Below are 16,146 nucleotides of genomic sequence, written 5' to 3'. Positions count from 1 at the left end.
CAGACCAAATCTAAGCTGCATTACCTTTTTTCTTTTCTGAAAAGCTCCGGTGCCTCTCTTAGATTTTCTGGGTGCAGCAAAATGGTAGGTGAACCAATTGCAAGTTTATGTTACCCATACTTTGCTTTAAATGGACACTGACTACATGCCTTTTTATTATCTACATGTTTTTGTTTTGAATATATACACCAGAACTAATGTGAGCTTATACTGGAAATGAAGATTCTAATTACATATGTTGGTTTTGGTCCATGTCTCTTTCCTCCTTCTCTTCCTAGGAAAATACTGTGGCTTTAGCTTTCAAATGGATGGTTTAATTACTTCAAAAAGTAATGAAGTCACAGTACAGTTCATGAGCGGAATACACACTTCTGGGCGTGGATTTCTTGCGGCTTATTCAACCACTGACAAATCAGGTATTCATAAGATTCTCTTTGTTTTTCTGTGCTGATTAAATGACAGTTGTCTAGTAAAAACAAAAAACTAATGTATTTTTTCCTACATTCTCACAAATTAACATCTAAAAGTGATGAATTCTGATAGAGTTTTCTTGATATTTCTGCACAGGAAATCAAACTGTTGAGTTACTATGTAAGTTACAGTATTTAAAAAAGAAAAAGTTATTAAAGCTTACCCCGGATATAGCAAGATTCATAGTTACCTGTTATGAGTGAAAGAGCTACTTTGGATAAATGATGAAATGCATTTTTTTCAGGTAGTAATCCAGATGACAGATAACTGATTTTTTTTTTCTTAGCGAACTGTATATGTTTTATGCAGACCCACCTCATGGAAAATTTTAGTTTCACTAACAGCTTGCTATACTTTCTCTACCCTTCAGTCCCTCTTTGACTGCTGACTACTTTTTTTATTTTTGCCATTTCTTGTCTCCCCCCGTGTTTTTGTTTTGTTTTGTTTTTCTAGCCTTTAAAAGAAGCAACTGTATTTGTTTTGCATCTCCTTTCACTCACTGTAAAAGTGAGTGACATATGTGGTCCACAAGGAGATGAGGGATTGCCAGCAACTGCTTTGCAAGGCACAAAGATTGAGAAAATCCTTATTAGATGTGATCTAAAAAGAACAGATGAAGGGTTTTCATGTGATATATTTTTTTTAATTTTTGTTTTCTGGTGCTTTTCTGTGTGTTTTGGATTGTATGTGCTTACACAAAGCACAGAAACATAAAATTTGATGCAACAGTCATGAATGCCAGTAACATGTCACTCTAATGTTCCCGTGCTGCCTGGTTTTAATACTGTAGGACTGTTAAGTGCTGAAAACACAGGCCTGTTTAGCTAGCTTATTATCTAATTTTCTGTTTCAGTTTCCTTTTGTGAACAGGGCATATGTTTGTGTCTCATTCATAGGTTCCCTGAAGTATAGCTATAAATTAAAATTAAGCTACAAGAAACTTGCCATATGTTTGTAGTGTATCCTTCATGTCTATCTAACAGTGTATTTCTCAGTACTCAAATTATCAAGGTTCTACTGTCATACAAAATCTGTTGAAAGAAAATTATTAAATAAAAACTTTCTTTTCCTTCGAGACTTTTGGTTAAGCCACAGAGGCTCAAATATGTTTTTTGTGCACTTCTGAAAAGCATGCTCAAACCTGTTGTCTTTATCATCCTCTTGACCTAATATTTTTTCTTTCCAGACCTAATTACCTGTTTAGACAATGCAAGTCACTTTTCCGAACCAGAATTCAAGTAAGATTAATTTTACCTCTTTTTCCGCCCCTTTATCTTTACTGAAGTCATTTTAGTGTTTCTAGTTCACTGTTACTTACACCTAACCCAACTTGAAAATTGGAGGTCGAGAGGACTCGAGAAACAAAGAGATTGGGGTTAGAGCTTAATAATATTGACATTTGCACTCGTCCTTCTTGCTCTTTCCTATTTTTATCTTACATGCAGTATACAGTAGAACCTCGTTAATTTGCACTAATGCATATAAGCTAATATCACATTCCCATTAAAAAATATACTTTTATAAATATATATTACAGGGTGTATGCCCCTTCAATACTGAAATTCATATTAAAGTTCTCAAAGAAGCACTAAACTCTGAAATGGGTAAAAAGAAATAATAATTGCAAAGCCATTTCACAGTTTGGTGTGAATTAATGAGGTTCTGTAGACATATAAAATGCTGTTCCTTCTGATGGAGGAGACATACATCATTTGCCTGTTTTGTCCTCCACTTCTGTCTAAAGCAAGGACAGTGTTTAAAGCTGTAGACTGAAGTGAAGTATTTAAACTTACTTTTTGGAGAAATTAAGCCCTGAAATCAAGGGCTTTCAATCAAACCTTTCAAAATGCAACCTTTGCATTCCTTGTTCATTTTCCCAAGTTCCAGAATTGTAGGTTCTGGCATTACCCTGTATGTGTTTGTCTTCATATCCTGTTGATTTCATGGTACCTGCAAACTTGCTTCAACTGTTGTTGAATTGACATTTTACCCAAGTTCATTGTTAAATCTTGAAGACTTAATGGTTTTTGTATGTGCAGTATGAAATGGCACCAGAATGTGAATGTGTGCAGATGTCTTCCCGTTTTTTCCATGAGCTAGTGGTATTAACTGAATTTGGCCTGTGTTTTTATGATCAAAACGTTGCCAGGAGCTATTACAAAATATCATTACTTTTCAGATGTACAGTTTAAAGATGCAAAACAAATAGATATGCAGGTCTCTAGTTTATAAAATATAATTCATAAATACTGCTACTTACAAGACTTTCAATTTACAGAAGCCATGTAGTATTTATGTTAAAAAAAATTGATGGCATAATTTGTTTTATTATATTCAGTTATTATAACTGAATTACAGATGAAATGGGTTTTTAACTACCTTTTTCAAATGCCTGTTCTGCTGTTGTATACTTCTCTTCCCGAGTATATTTTTGTCTGATTTCTTATCTTTTCAATTAGGATATATCCTCACATAATGATAAATGAACGATAACATAGCGTATTGTAAATAAAAAGCAGTGACTGTTGTATAACATTGTAAGAGTTATGGTTGCATGCATATTTTGACTTTATTTTTTGTTTTCTTCTAGTAAGTATTGTCCAGCTGGGTGTGTGATTCCTTTTGCTGATATTTCAGGCACTATTCCTCATGGATACAGAGATGTAAGTAAACTTAATACTGTGGGCTCACATGAATTTTGGTAAAATATGTTATGTATGATTAAAACTCTGTTATAGATGTCTGCATTAGCTCTTCTGTCTGGATTCTGGGAGTTGTGCCTCCTAAAGTGAATAGCATGCTGCTTATGTTTTTTTTTTTATGCTGCTGCTAAATGGCTGGTGCTTCAGTGAGTTCAGAGGAGGCCCACAAAAATAATCCGAGGGCTGGAGCACCTCTCCTATAAAAAGAGTATGGGAGTGCTGGGTTTGTTCAGCTATGGGGAAGCCTTCTAGTGGTCTTTCAATACTTAGAGAGGGCTGATAAGATAGACAGTGAAAGATTTCACCAGTCTTGTAGGCTTGTAGGGTGGGAGGTAATGGCTTCAAATGGAAAAGAAAACTAGAAAAGAAAAGAAACTAGATTTAGATTGGATATTTGAAAGACGTATTTTACCACAAGGGTGGTTAAGCATTGGTACTGGTTGCTGAAAGAAGTTGTGGATGCCCCATTCTTAGAAGTGCTCAAGGCCAGATTGGGTGGGGATTTGGACAACCTGATAAGGTGCCTGTGCTCCTGGTGGTGGGTTTGGACTAGATGATTTAAAAGGTCCCTTCTAACCCAAACCATTCTATGTTGCCATCTCCAAGAAGCGCCATAATATAATAGAGACTTGAACATTTTTGCAAGGCCTGCTGAGAAAAACGGATCAACCAAAATACTGTTTCATGTTTCGTGTTTTGTTTTTGATGGCTTTCTCAAGTTGTGAAGTTCAGATTTATAAAGACAGAAACAATACTGTATTTTTTTTAATGGTGTCCTGGTTTTTAACATTAATATATCTCTACACAAAGGCTTTCAGTTGTTTACACTGAAAATCTGTTTACACTCAGCAGATGTAAAAAAACCATTTGCAAAACAGTTAATACCATAAAATTAATGGTTCTATAAACTGGAAATAAACATCTAATAATGTAAACTACTTAGAATGCTACAAAAAAACTCTACACTTTTAAAATATTTAATATGAACCCAAAGTATGCCTCCCTGATTTTTCTTTTCTCAAATACCTGTAAATCCTAGGTTACCTGTATAAATAACTTCCCATATGTTAAAAAAGAAAAAAATCACCATAGTATAACTGTGTTAGGTGTTCTGGTCCACAGTAAGTCCTTACTAAATAGCTGCAGGGCAATTTTTATACCTAGTAATAAGACGGAGTTGATTCTCTGCCCATCATATTTGCAGCATCTGTACACGTTCAGCCTGTTGGGATTTTTTTGCCAAAATCTGCAAAAGCTGTTTTCTATGCAGGAAAAAGGAAATTTCAGGAAATAAATTCACTGTTACTTTGTGTACTTTATTACTCTATTCTGAATAAAAGGCAGAGAATTACCTAGAAGTCAAGTTTGGAAAGAAATCAAGTTGTCCAACACTTTAGACAAAGTTTCAGGTAGAAATTTCTCTTGCATACCTTTCTAATGATCTTAGCTTCTTGTTGCTTAAAAAAATACCCTAAACTTTGATTTTTTTTTGTGTGACCCTAATGTCTTGCACTGCTTGAGGACTTGGAGCACTCATTGCTGCCATCTTCTGGTGAGCAGGCATGAGTGATTTTCATCTGCTGCAGGATCGCATCCTTCTGCTTTCAAGGAAAATAGGAAGGAAGGGAGAGGATCGCTGAGTTCATCAGCCAGACATAATTACATTTGTTTAGAGAGCTTTGGGGATATTTGAGGGGTGAGGAATAAGGATCCACAATGGGCTGGAGTTTTTATGTGTGAATATACTAAAGAGAATTATATCTAGGAATGTCTTGGTAAGAAGTTTCTGTGCCAGGGAGCCTGAGATATAAGGGCCTCCTGGCCTATTGCAGCATGCAATTATTTCTCAAAAGGCCACAGTAGAAAAGTTGTTCTTTTTTTACAATAAACTGTTGAGTACAATCATCTATGAAGTCTCCCTTTTCTGGAAAGGATCTGCTGATTCCTTCTAAGAGAATTGCAGTGAGGCTCAGTAGTGCCCCGTGGAATGGTTGGCAGAGCAATGCAGCAAATGTGTTTAGTACTAGCAATGAGCAGCAAACTTGCTTTGGGAAAGCAACTGTTAAAAGTAAATATAAATCTGCAGCCGTCATCTGTTGTTTATCGGCTTCGGAAATCTGTGCTGGGATACCACACTAGAAATAAAAAGCTAAATGTGGTTTCTGGAAGGTATATAGGGAGATACCCAGGTGATCCGCAGGCAACTTGATCCCCGCTGATATTCTAAAATTCAGGTTGATCCCAGTCACATTGGATGCGAGCAACGGGCTGCATAGTTGTCGTGTGTCCGTGCGTACTCAGTGCTTCACGTGGCAGGCAGTGCCTGTGAATAGTCTGTATGTGCCTGTTGCACTGTGCAGAGCCAGTCGTCCTGCAGGAACTTGGTGTACACCGTTGGGCGGGTGCAGAGCCCTTGCTGCTAAGCCTTTTTTGGAACTGGACTGTGTCTCTGCTCCTTAGCACAAGGACATTTCTGCCTTGAGCCCATTTGGGTTGAAAAGTCTTGCTTTGCAGATGAAGGTGTCCTGGGCTAGTTTGCTGTAGGAAACGGGCATCTTGCTCTGCTCAGTCTGTGCTGTGCCTGAATGACTTGATGGAGTGGGTCAGTCCTGCTGTCAGGACTACAAGCCAGGGAAATGGAAACGTCGCTGTGGTATTTGTTAGCAGGGTGGGACTAACAGCCTCTGGGATAAGATGGGAAGAGCAACAACAAAAACAGTTTGATTAATTGATCTCCACTGGCCTGTGCAACATAGGTAACAGGGTTCCTCAGAAGAAAATGCATTCGCGTATTACGGTGGGTTTTTATGGATCAGATTGCTGGGATGCTAACCATGTTTAATCACGAGATAAAATATACAACCCACTGGCTCAAAGTTACAAAACCTGTACTGCATCACTCCTTAATTGTGAGAAAATGAAGAAAGCACACAAAGTATGTTTATACTAAAAGGTTTTCTTGGTATTTATATATTCAGCTTCTGTTGTCTGGCATAAAAGATTTATCGTAGGCTAAAAATCTGTCTTGCAGTCTTTCTCAGTTGTTCACCTTGCTGTTTATTTGAGCATATTTGATTACAAGAGTTGCATTCCAAATACGTCTGGGCTAGGACTCACTGAAATGTCTGAGATGTTTTCTATGTTTTTATAAATTCCACAATAAAACAAAGATAAATGATTTCTAAATAACAGATATAGTTAAATAATAAGTTTCTTAATGTAATAATAGCAACAAAGAATGTGACTTTGCAGCATAGCATTTGCAATACACTGTGTATTACTTAATTTATTTACAAGTAGTATTAAATTTTTCTTTTTCCCCCCTCCTCAAGTCATCATCACTTTGCATGGCTGGTGTTCACGCAGGCGTTGTGTCAAATACTCTGGGTGGCCAAATTAATGTTGTAATCAGCAAAGGCATTCCATACTATGAAGGCTCCCTGGCTAACAATGTCACCTCAAAAGTGTAAGTGTACCTCCTGTGTCCTCCTTCTTTTTAGCACCATAGATCTTGGTACTGTGTCATCCCAGGAGTAATTTCAGCTACAGGATCTACGTGTTCCACAGATGGGTGCTGTTCTGTAAAGTTCTCACAATTCTCTTTTACTCTGATGCAATTGTTTTACCAGGTATTTTTTTTAACCTCTAGACCATAAAGATTACTTTCACAAATTCTGCAAGGAGCTTTTATCTTCCAAAATGCGTAAATTCCTAATGAGCTGTGTAAAAATAATTTGTCCAGTTATTTTTTCATAATCTGTAATTTCAGGGTCTTTTTTTGTTATTTAGATACCATAATTTCTCCTCTATAAAAAGAGGGGAAATTTGATATCTAATGTGAATAATATTTGTCTCCTAAAATTTCAAATTTTACAAGCTAGTGGACAGCGTTTTTTGTTGTTGTTGTTGCTTTTTTGTTTGTGTGGGGCTTTTTTGTTTGTTTTTGTTTTTTTCCTTCATGTCATAGTAATGTGTGGGGGCATTTTCTCTGGGGAGGAGTAGGGAAAGAAGATGGGGGTGGGCAGGGAAAGTTTTCTTTTTTCTTTCTTCCAAAGCTGTCCTTTTAGTCCAGTCTGTAATTTAAGGGTTATGGTTCAGAAGAAGTGTTTTTTTTTTTTTTTTTTAACAAAACCTTGAGGCAAAAACAATCCAATAATAACTGTTTTATTTCCGTGCTGCTAGTGTTTGGAATCCAATGGACAAAGGTCACTTGCCCTTGGTTGTCTCTACTAAATGAGAGCAACTACTGTTTGTCCTGAGAGGCCGGAGGTTAGGCTGGGGAGCTCAGTCATTGTGAGGAGTGGTCTGTGTGCATGTGTGGGCAGGCTCAATGTGCGAAATGGTGAGACGAAAGCTGAATAGTAAATAATGTGATTTTGATGGTTTTAGAAATACCAATAAGTCGAAGGCGGAAATTTCTGAGTTTGAATGCAAGTCAAAAAAAAGTCCTTTTTTTTTTTTTCTTCATTCCACCTTTCTCCAAGATTGAAGTGTGAGAACTGTAGTGCAGTTTTAAACAGAGGAATTTGCAGAGCAGAGCTTGCATTACACTTGATGGATTGGGGTTTCCACTGTAGCTGCATATGGATTTTTGCAAGAATATTGCACTAGAGAAAAGAGTGTAACTTGTAATTTTATCTCAGAAGTCCTAGGAATAGAAGTGATCAGATGATCAGAGGAGGTTGCCTTACTACGATAAGGTTAATTAAAAAAGGAAGCGTTTTAATGAAACTTTTCCATTTTGCTGGGTAGATGCTTTGAAAACCTGTAAAACCAGTAGTATCTCTGGACAAGACTTCATTTGAAAATGGGTTTGTATTTAAAGCACTGCAACTTGGTGACAGAAGTGTTCCTTTCATCATGAAATCCTTGTTTAGGCATATGTGTGTAGGTTTCAGTGGCAAGCAGTCAGACAAGAAAAATAAATTAAAGTCAGTTTGTGTCAATTTTCCTTACTTACCACAAAAAACATCTTTTTGTTCTCTGCAGGGGACCATTATCTACAAGTCTCTTCACATTTAAGACAAGTGGTAAGCATTATCACTTGTATTACGTGTTTATACTTTCATATGAACTTTGTGTTATATTTCTTAATTTTATTCTGCGTAGTATTTTTACTGTCTTCCTCAGTAGTGTATATTTTTGAATTGTTTTACTAGCATGTTTTGATAATAAATCGTAACTACATACAAATATGCAGTGCTGCATGTGTAAATAGAAGGATGCAGTATGTTGTGCTTCAGTCATTGTTTTATTCAGTTGCTTGTAGGCACATGTGTTTGTTGTGCTATGTTTATGCTCTCCTTTTATATGTGTAAGACATTTTAAAACTGCTTTCTCAGTCCTACGGGGTGGTTGTCCTGCCAGTTTATAAATAATTTTCTTTTCAAATATTTTCCTAGTAAAAGTCTTTCCTTAGTAAGCTTTACTTACCTGCAAAAAGAGATTCTTCCGTGTTTCATTCCTTTACTATAATCTGGTTTAAAGTGACTTGACTCCTACACTTTAAATGCACTGCTTAAAGTAGAATTTGGTACTTGTTAGTTGCTCTTTATTTATTCTTTTAGTACAGGAGCAAATAGATATCGACTAGCCACAAAGAAATTTAGCCAGGAATTTAGGTGTTTTTTTAGCCATCAGAGGAACATGGCATGGAAGGAAACAGCAGGAATGGTGACAAAAAATTTAACTAATTTCAAGGATGTGTTTGAGCTCAAGGGTAGGATTGTGATATGGCTTTCTATATTCATTGGTTTATTGTTATCACAATTAACATGGTGATACTGAGGTAGTTTGAAAACCAAGAAATTATGTAGGTGCAAAAAGGAGTGAGTAACCAAGTAGCCTCTTTCCCATTCCTGAACCAACCATGTGATGGACTTTTAAACCATGACAGCTCCCCACCAGTGCTTCTCTGCTAGTGCTCTGTGGGGGTGGTGATTGAGAGAATATCCACATTATTCTTGAGCAGGCATAAAACATTTAGTAACTAAAGATCAGAAGTTTAGTTCCAGCATCACTGGAAGAAGGCAAAAGACTGTGTTTTTTTGGTAGAATTGTTACGGAATAAATTTAGATGTTAGTTTAATATTTGCCTGGCAATTGTTAAACTCCAAGCAAGTAAAATCATTGCATAACTTGGATTTTCACTCTGAATCTTCACCTTTTCCTTTGCTCAGGTTGCTATGGGACACTGGGGATGGAATCTGGGGTAATCCCTGATTCCCAGATCACGGCATCATCTATTCTCGAGTGGTCTGACCAAACAGGACAAATGAATACTTGGAAACCTGAAAATGCCAGACTGAAAAGGCATGGGCCTCCTTGGGCGGCTTTTGTCAGTGATGAACATCAGTGGTTGCAGATAGACTTGAATAAAGAAAAGAGAATAACAGGTGAGTGAGTCTGATGTGGCTTTTAAAATGCATTCAGAAGGTTTGGTTACTAACATCATTTTTTCCAGTGCTTAGTCTCGGATAAAATCCAGAAGATGTTTAATTACCATTACAAGTTCAGTTCCATATCCTAGCTTATGCACCAAAAAGCCTAGGGTTGAACAAGTGGAATTCGGTAGTAGAAAACACCTCTTCCATCAGAATTTGTTGAAGTGTTTCCTGTGTTTTTACTGGATCCTTGATGCTTCCTTGCTGATTGTTTCCTTGGAGGCTCAAATCCATATCCAGTCAACTCAGTCCGCTGGTACCTCTGATGTGGGTGTACTGACTGATGTTTTTAGGTTTTCCCCACTGCCCTCCACAGCCACAGTCAATCCAGCAGCGGAGATGGGAGCAGTTGCCGTGCTCCGTGTGATGAGCAGCAGGCAGAGCAAACTAGCTGGCAGCTTCCTCTTCCTGAAGGGGAACGTGGACCGCGAGTCAGGGTTGCTGGACCCTCCTAGCAGAGCCTGTTGTGTTGTCCCCCAGCAAATGGACCAAGCAATGCAGACTGATGCAGCCAGAGCCTGGGTTAGGCTCTGCTCCTTCACAGGGATTGCGGTGGACCTTCTGTCATGGTTCTAGTCGCTGTGGTTCTTTGCAGAGACAGCTGGATGTGCTGCTTGCCCAGTTCGCTCTGGGTGGCCTCATGTTCTGGGGGCTGGGCAAACTTGCGGTTACCTGTTCCTGCTGATGGCAGTGCGGCCCATGCTGAGTAGTGAAGCCCTGAGGCACTCGCATTTTGGGGTTAACTTCGGGGATGGCCTGCTTGAAAATAAACCCAGCAATAGTGCAGCTATCATAGCTTCTGTGCTAATGTTAGTGTCTTCTGTTTTGATTTACTTGTTCAGAGGCAATCACTGTTGTTAGTGGGCATGCTTGCAATCTGACTGAAGTCCAAACTCAAGTTGCTGTAGGTCAAGCATGTTTTAGAATCCTGGGCTTTAAGAGTATCCTGAGACATCTTGTTTTGATCAGTTTGGGTTTGTCTCCTTCTCAAGTGCTTGAACTGGTCCCTGAACTCAGCTGCATACCCTGCTGTCAGCACCTGGGCTTCCTGCCATTAAACAACTTAAGTTTACTTTTGGCATCACCTCCTTGGGGACTATTTGGATTTTACATTACTCCTCTAATTCCTCTGCTAATAACCTTCCACGAACGTGTTTTCTGTGTGAGTCTTTCTGCAGCTCTGAAGTGTCTGCTTTAGGGGGCTACAGTTTTTTTCAGTGGTGCTTTGAGGTTGGCAGCACAAAAGCAAGGAAGAGAGGTGCTATCCTGGCACCTGCAGGCAGAAGTGGGCCGTGGTCAAACGAGCAGGCCATTTTCACCAAGAAATGGGGACTAAGTGCTTAGGAAGCTTGTATCATGAGAATTACAATATAAAAGTAAGTAAAATGATGATGAAGTTTTAGGAGTTTCAGACCCTGACACATTGGAGAAACTTTTCTGAATGTAACAGGACCAGTGGAGATTCTAAGTATATAACTCTGGATTAAAAGGCTGATATACTTTTTTTTTTTTTTTTTTTTTTTACCAACTGGTAACAGTTTTTTGTAACTGGGCACTTTTATTTTCACAGGTATTATAACTACTGGATCAACCTTAGCAGAGTACTACTATTATGTTTCAGCCTACAGAATTTTATACAGTGATGATGGACAAAAATGGACAGCATACAGAGAGCCCGGCATGGATAAAGATAAGGTAAAAAATACCACACATTTTCTAGATATGTTCTGTGGAGATTCACAATTGTAAATATGACCAATTTTGGTACAGTGAGGAAATGTTAAATAACTTTTTCAGTGTAATTTTTAATCATAAACAGCGTCCATGCAGAAGGAAATAAGAAAATGTGCAGATATGTAGGGATTTGAAGTAGTGTTCTGAAATTCAGAGGTGATTTTATGACTGTTTGGGAATGGGAATATTCTGCACAAGTAAATTCCATTGCCAGTGGTAGGCTGTCTGATACTGCGTCTTCTTCTGACTAACCAGATTTCTTTCAAAATACGTTGCTTTTTATGTTTGTTTGTATTGTTTTTCCCCCAAATCAGAGTTTAAATTCTCATCATCTTCTGGATACAGTATAAATGTTAGGGGTTGTATAATTTTCCTTCTTTTATAGTGCTTCTGTTGATCGTTTTGACTAAGAAGTTTCTTACTTGTGTAACAGAACAGTCTTTGCAGAGGGGAGGTATCTTAAAAGAATGAAATGGTATGTTTACATGGCAAATGCTTACCACAAGAGAAAAAATGTCAGCAGTAAGATAGATAATGCAAATAATTAATTTCTCAGTTTTTAATGTAAATACAAGAAGACGAGAAGGCAGGGCAGGGTATTGTGCTACCTGTTCTTCCCAGTGGTTCAGATAAGATTTTCTTAAATGAGAGAATACTTGGAGAGCTGACTGGAACTAGGGTTTCTTCCTTTTTCTTAACATTCGTGGATGCAATTTACTTCCATAGGCCTGTTGTATTATGTAAATGTGGATACCTGGTAACTTTTTAGGAAAACAAAAACCCAGTCTTAAGAAAGTTAGCTCTTAAGTGGTACTTTCTGGGGTTTTCTGCTGGTTTTGTAGATTAAGAATGTTTCAGGGCAGGATGTAGCAACTTGTTTCACTTGTTAAAAGTGACCCTGACTCAGGGAGCTTGTCTACTTCAGGTTTGCCTCCAAATTTTATTTCTTGTGGTTGTAAGGCCAAGGTCTTATAAGCAGCTGTCCGTAAGGAGTTATCCCTTCCTTCCTGCTCCCTCTGGACAGTCCCCAGTGCGTAGATTCAGCCGCCAGAGCATCCTGCGGGCCTAGAAAATGGCCTCACGTGCTCTGGCTGATGACAGGCAGCAGCATCTGCTGTCGTTAACAGTTAGTTCCTGAGGAGCTGCTTTGGCTGAGTCTCAGTCTGAGCTTCAGACCTCTGCCTGGAGAACCAGAAGGGATTCCAGGCACTGAAATAAATGATGGTACCTTTCCTGCTGTGTTTCCAACCCTCATCCTGATGAGGTGAAAGGTAAAAGCACCGTGTTTGTTAAATCGAGAGGTTTCTGAATACTGCACACAATCACAGCGGGGAAACTTACCTGAGCAGGGGTGGCTTTACTGTTGGGACTGGTCCATCTCCTTGAGCCCACACATGTGCTATTGTTAATACGAAGTATTCAAGGCAAATAAATCCAGCGTCTTCTGTTGTTTTTTGAGTGCCCTCTTCTGGCTGTAAAATAAAACCTCAGCTAGCTGCCCAGATTTAGGCTATGTCTAGTTTATTTTCCTAGAAAACTTTTACAGCTATTTTAATTGAGCTTGTTCTTTTCCTTGCAAGTTTGTGAAGTAAAGCAAAATGTGGAGCTTGAGATTACAGGTGATGGATCTTTTTTGCTCTTGTTAATCAGTAGGTACCATGTGTGAAGAACCGTACGTATCCAAAATGCCAGCTGTGAAGGGAAATACTTAAATGACACAAAAAAGGATTGGTGTGGTTGATTTCTGAGGCTTCGGAATAGCAGATTTTTCCTCTGTCTGGCACAATCTCATTCGATACATCTTTGCTTTTGGACACAAACACATGCAGGTGTCTCCCTTTGATCCTTACACAACTGCACACCAGACAAATCAGGAGTTGCAATTCCCTGGTTTTTGAAAAATGTTTTAAACTCCTGAAGTTGTTTAGGAGACTAGGAGCTTTTCCAAGGCTTTCCTGTAGTCCTCTATGAAAATGGCTTCTCGAGGTGTATCAGTATTCAAGAAAACCCTTCCTTAACATTTTTATGTACTTAAAAAGGGGGGGAGGGGGGTAGAAAATGCTTGAAGTGGGGAGAAATGACAAATTCCACTGTTGTAAAAGCACAGAGGCAAGCTGAGAGAGTCTGATAACAAATGGCATATGAAGGTGATTTTTTTCATCACAAAAATGGTTTTTACTGAGCTCAGAGGCAAATTTTTGTGGGAAAAAATACTATGTATTGAGCTGCAGGCAAAGTTAAGTTAATGTCTTAACACTTGACATCAAAAAGCGTGACTGTAATGAAAGCATGGAGTAAAGAACTACTTTATTGCTACTCTTTCTTGAAGATAATAACCAGCAGTAATGTTTCTGGTTGCCTTCGCTCTTATGTGCTCAGGCTCAGAAACGTGCAGTGAAGCTACCGTTTAGTGTCGGGCATCTACAGGAAATCAGAGGGACAGACACACAGACTTCTCTGATCTCTAACCCGTGTGTGTTGCTACAGCAGCCTGACGCAGCGTGTGCCTTCTTTCGGTGGCTGGAACTGGCACAACACAGGGCAAACGAACACAGGGCTGTGTGCATCCCCTCAAAGATCCTCCTCTGTATTTCGCTTCTCACTTGCATCTTCACGAAAAAATAACTCTCTGGCGAGGTCTGTAGCTACGAGCCTGTCAGCATCATCATAATAATAAACTACTCTCGTTTATAAGTAAAGTAGCTTTTGTACATTGGAACCCGGTCTTCTGTGTTCCTGGTCTTGCAGTGTCTCATATATTGTGAATACCTGGACACACAAACTGTGACCGCTTGGTGTTACTCCTGTATTTCCAGAACACCACCATAGATTTCCTTAGCATTTAATCTGCCTTCATTCATTACCAGTAAGTATATTTAGGTACAACAAGCTTGAATTCAGAGCACTTTTCAAAGCAGAAGTGTCACTGAGAGCCGTGTGCTTGCAAATCTGCCCTGCTGGGGAAGAACAGACTGTAAGCGACCAAGGCAAATAACCTCGTGTTTGCCTACCTAGATGTGAGTAACACGAAGGGGCTAGCGGTCAGTTTGGTAGTGTTATTTGGATACAAAAAAAAAAAAGAAAATGTTGGTTACTAAGTTGAGATGGAGAAAAAATAATACATCACAAACATGAAGTATTGTATTTAAATGAGCAACCCTTTTTTTTTTTTTAACAGAATTAACTTACTTATTTGATCAGTCAGTGCTTTCAAACATGATGACAATTACTGACTATGTAAGGACAAACCAAAATTCTTACGCTCAAGTGGTAATAGTAATGGGGCTTGTGTGTCTTTTGCGAGTGGGGATATGCACGTCATGTAGGTCATGAGGCTAAGGCATGACTCCATTAAAGACTACTAAGGGATTGTTTTGGTTTTGGCTCATGAATGGCTAGTGTCCTGGAATAATCCTTTTCTTTCAAACCGGTTGGGTATTGCAGTCGTTTAACCCTACAGTATCTATTTTTTGTATGAAGTATGAAACACCAACAAGCTGAATTGTTCAGAAGTAGCAAGATACTTTAATGTTTACATAGTAGTGTGAGTAAGCAGAAAAATCCTAACTCTCTATAACATTTATTTTTGGGGTTTGTGCTAGTAAGGTCTAATTCACTTCTTAATTACATCCAACGTGATTTGCATTATCCATATCAACACTTTAAGACATGACCTTGAACCAGTCCTCCAAAGAAACTGATGGACTGGGTCCCTGGGTTGGCACATTTGGCCTGGCTGTTATATATTGTGTTAAGCAGCTTGGTGCAAAACCTGTTGGTGTCTAGAAGCTCATCAGTGTGCTTACTCTGCATCATACATACGGTGACTCAACCAGAGTTCCAGAGAACCAATTTCAACCAGACAAAACAGTTCTGTGTTGTCAAATTGGCCAAGTTCTTTATATGCGAGGACCAGCAGTGAAGGACCAGCTTTAGCTCATTCTTTAGGCAATTTCTGCTCCTTTCTCTCCCATAATCAAATGGCTTCACGTGAGATTTCTGACAGATAAGATTTTGCTTTCCTAACATAAATCTTAACATAGTATTTTGCTTGGAGTTCAGTCCTTGTAGATAGCAGCCGCTAGAGGACAGTGCGACTACATACTGGACTTTCTTAATTCTTCCTAAGAAATGCCACAGCCATTCATAGGACAGGCCATGCTTAAACAACTACACAGGGTAAACTGTGTAGGCACTGGTAAATTCCTGGTTTCACAGTGTCACAACTGCTTGCTTTGTTTGAAGAATAAATGACAATAGCAAGAAAGGACTGAGTTAAAATTATTTTTCAGTGCCATAAAAATGCAAGATTTATTTAGCAGTAGGCATTGCCTGGGTCCCATCAGTACCTTTATTTGAAGTAAGGCAAAGGCTGTAGCAGGTGTGTGTGTACGTGTGTGTGTGTGCACAACTAGCTTCTCTTCTGCATGGGACAGGGCAGGCAGCAGCACAGTTCTGAGGCTGAAATATTCTCAGGATTCTGCACTGCTTATTTTTGTTAAATGAAACATCAAAATTGGTTTTACTTCTGTAGTTGCTATTAGTTTGTATAACATAGTCTTTTTTTAATTTTATTTTTCTTCTTTTCCAGGTATTTCAAGGGAACACTGAATTGTACCAGGAAGTTCGTAATAATTTCATCCCACCTATTATTGCGCGATTTTTTAGGATTAACCCCTTAAAATGGCACCAGAAAATTGCAATGAAAGTAGAATTGCTAGGATGTCAGTTCAGTATAGGTAAGAACTGAAAACCCTTCAATTTTGCAAGACAAGCAGTGAAATGTGTCAGTGAAG

At 38.6% G+C, this 16,146-nt stretch overlaps 1 protein-coding gene across 2 annotated transcripts in view; it reads left to right on the top strand.

Moving 5' to 3' along the window:
* The window catches only part of DCBLD2 (discoidin, CUB and LCCL domain containing 2), a 44,918-nt gene that overhangs the window by 20,490 nt on the left and 8,282 nt on the right, over window positions 1–16,146 (top strand). For both annotated transcript variants that reach the window (XM_080565484.1, XM_080565485.1), the window contains exons 3-10: window positions 279–416; window positions 1,658–1,709; window positions 3,062–3,134; window positions 6,506–6,639; window positions 8,163–8,203; window positions 9,353–9,568; window positions 11,187–11,311; window positions 15,942–16,089. In XM_080565484.1, the coding sequence (XP_080421610.1) occupies window positions 279–416; window positions 1,658–1,709; window positions 3,062–3,134; window positions 6,506–6,639; window positions 8,163–8,203; window positions 9,353–9,568; window positions 11,187–11,311; window positions 15,942–16,089 (927 nt within the window). The remainder of the gene's footprint in view (window positions 1–278; window positions 417–1,657; window positions 1,710–3,061; window positions 3,135–6,505; window positions 6,640–8,162; window positions 8,204–9,352; window positions 9,569–11,186; window positions 11,312–15,941; window positions 16,090–16,146) is intronic.

This window comes from Anser brachyrhynchus (genome assembly GCF_964034855.1).
Source record: "Anser brachyrhynchus genome assembly, chromosome: 1".
Lineage (NCBI taxonomy): Eukaryota > Metazoa > Chordata > Aves > Anseriformes > Anatidae > Anser > Anser brachyrhynchus.
Note: the sequence above shows the minus strand (reverse complement) of the source record. Positions and strands in the feature narration are given on the sequence as shown.